A 1,190-nucleotide genomic window follows, 5' to 3' on the forward strand; every position below is an offset into this window, starting at 1 on the left:
CAAATACTGGCAAAAGAAACCACGAACTGATACTTCAATATTTTTTCAGACACATCTCATAACTTACCGTCAAATAATGATCAGTGGGCCTATTTGGAAAACAGCGGAGTGGTGATTTTGTGTAAGCAACTGTTTTCAAATTGAAAAAATATATACATATTTATTTATTTAAACTTCACAAAATTATATTATAATTCAGCGGATCTGATCAATTCCATTGAAACAGAGCATCCCATTACCTTCACCTATCTAAACACTTTAAACAGAATGACTCTTGGTAATTTTTGCTTATATTTATTTAAAATGATAAATACCTTAATTTCCTATAATAAAAACTGATAAGTACTTTCAGAGAATAATACAGTTGTAACCAATCGATGCGGTTATGTACAACTTCAAGGAAATGCGACAAATGAATATGAAGAAGGTACATATACATATATATATATATATATATATATATATATATATATATATACGTTTTCTTCAACAAGCAATATTAATTTTTATTAATTCATTTTAGGCTATTATCATATCGAAGGCAAACTGAATGACGAAAATATAGCATTTTACCTTATAAAATCAACAGCAAATGAGCCTAATGGTATACTGTATTTTGATTGTTAAGAATTTTACATTTTACTACTTCATTAAATATGAACATTTTTAGCATGTGGGCAAAATTTTGATAACAGAAAAGTCATTCTTTACGTTAATGGCTTTGCCAGGATAAACCGTTTTGTAAATATTCAGTTACAATAAATATAAACAGACATGTGAATCAATTTTACTTAGCAACCGCTACTGCAACGACCGAAACACGACAAACCGAAGGGCCTACGTATACGATAGCATTTTCCGGGGCAACATTTTAAAACCTCCACGATCCTAATATTCTATGTCCACCCACCGCCTATATGACACTCCCGTCCCCACTCTTTACTCTCTCGTCCGACTCCCCGCCGATTCTCTCCCTATCCGTCCTCCCCCCTCTGCTCTTGCCGCACGTACCGCATCATAACTCCTCTCCTTCCGCTCCTGCCCGTACCGCGCTTTCTAACCCCCTCTTTACCCTACTAACACCCCCCCCTTCCCCCCCAATTTCTCCGCTCACCGTCCCACTCTTTCCCACCCCGTCCCCACTTCGCACCCTCTTTACCCCTCCCTCAACCCTTACCCTTCCCCTGCCC

General features: G+C 37.2%; 1 protein-coding gene across 1 annotated transcript; it reads left to right on the forward strand.

Moving 5' to 3' along the window:
* The first annotated feature begins 267 nt into the window (after nucleotides 1–267).
* On the forward strand, nucleotides 268–875 carry Tsp_14889 (conserved hypothetical protein). The gene is given in 5 exon segments (XM_003370933.1): nucleotides 268–277; nucleotides 353–427; nucleotides 524–604; nucleotides 671–736; nucleotides 754–875. The coding sequence occupies 5 exon segments, from the start codon at nucleotides 268–270 to the stop codon at nucleotides 873–875; spliced, it is 354 nt and encodes a 117-aa protein (XP_003370981.1).
* Nucleotides 876–1,190: the final 315 nt, after the last annotated feature.

The sequence above is a fragment of the Trichinella spiralis genome (genome assembly GCF_000181795.1).
Source record: "Trichinella spiralis strain ISS 195 chromosome Unknown Scfld304, whole genome shotgun sequence".
NCBI classification, from domain to species: domain Eukaryota; kingdom Metazoa; phylum Nematoda; class Enoplea; order Trichinellida; family Trichinellidae; genus Trichinella; species Trichinella spiralis.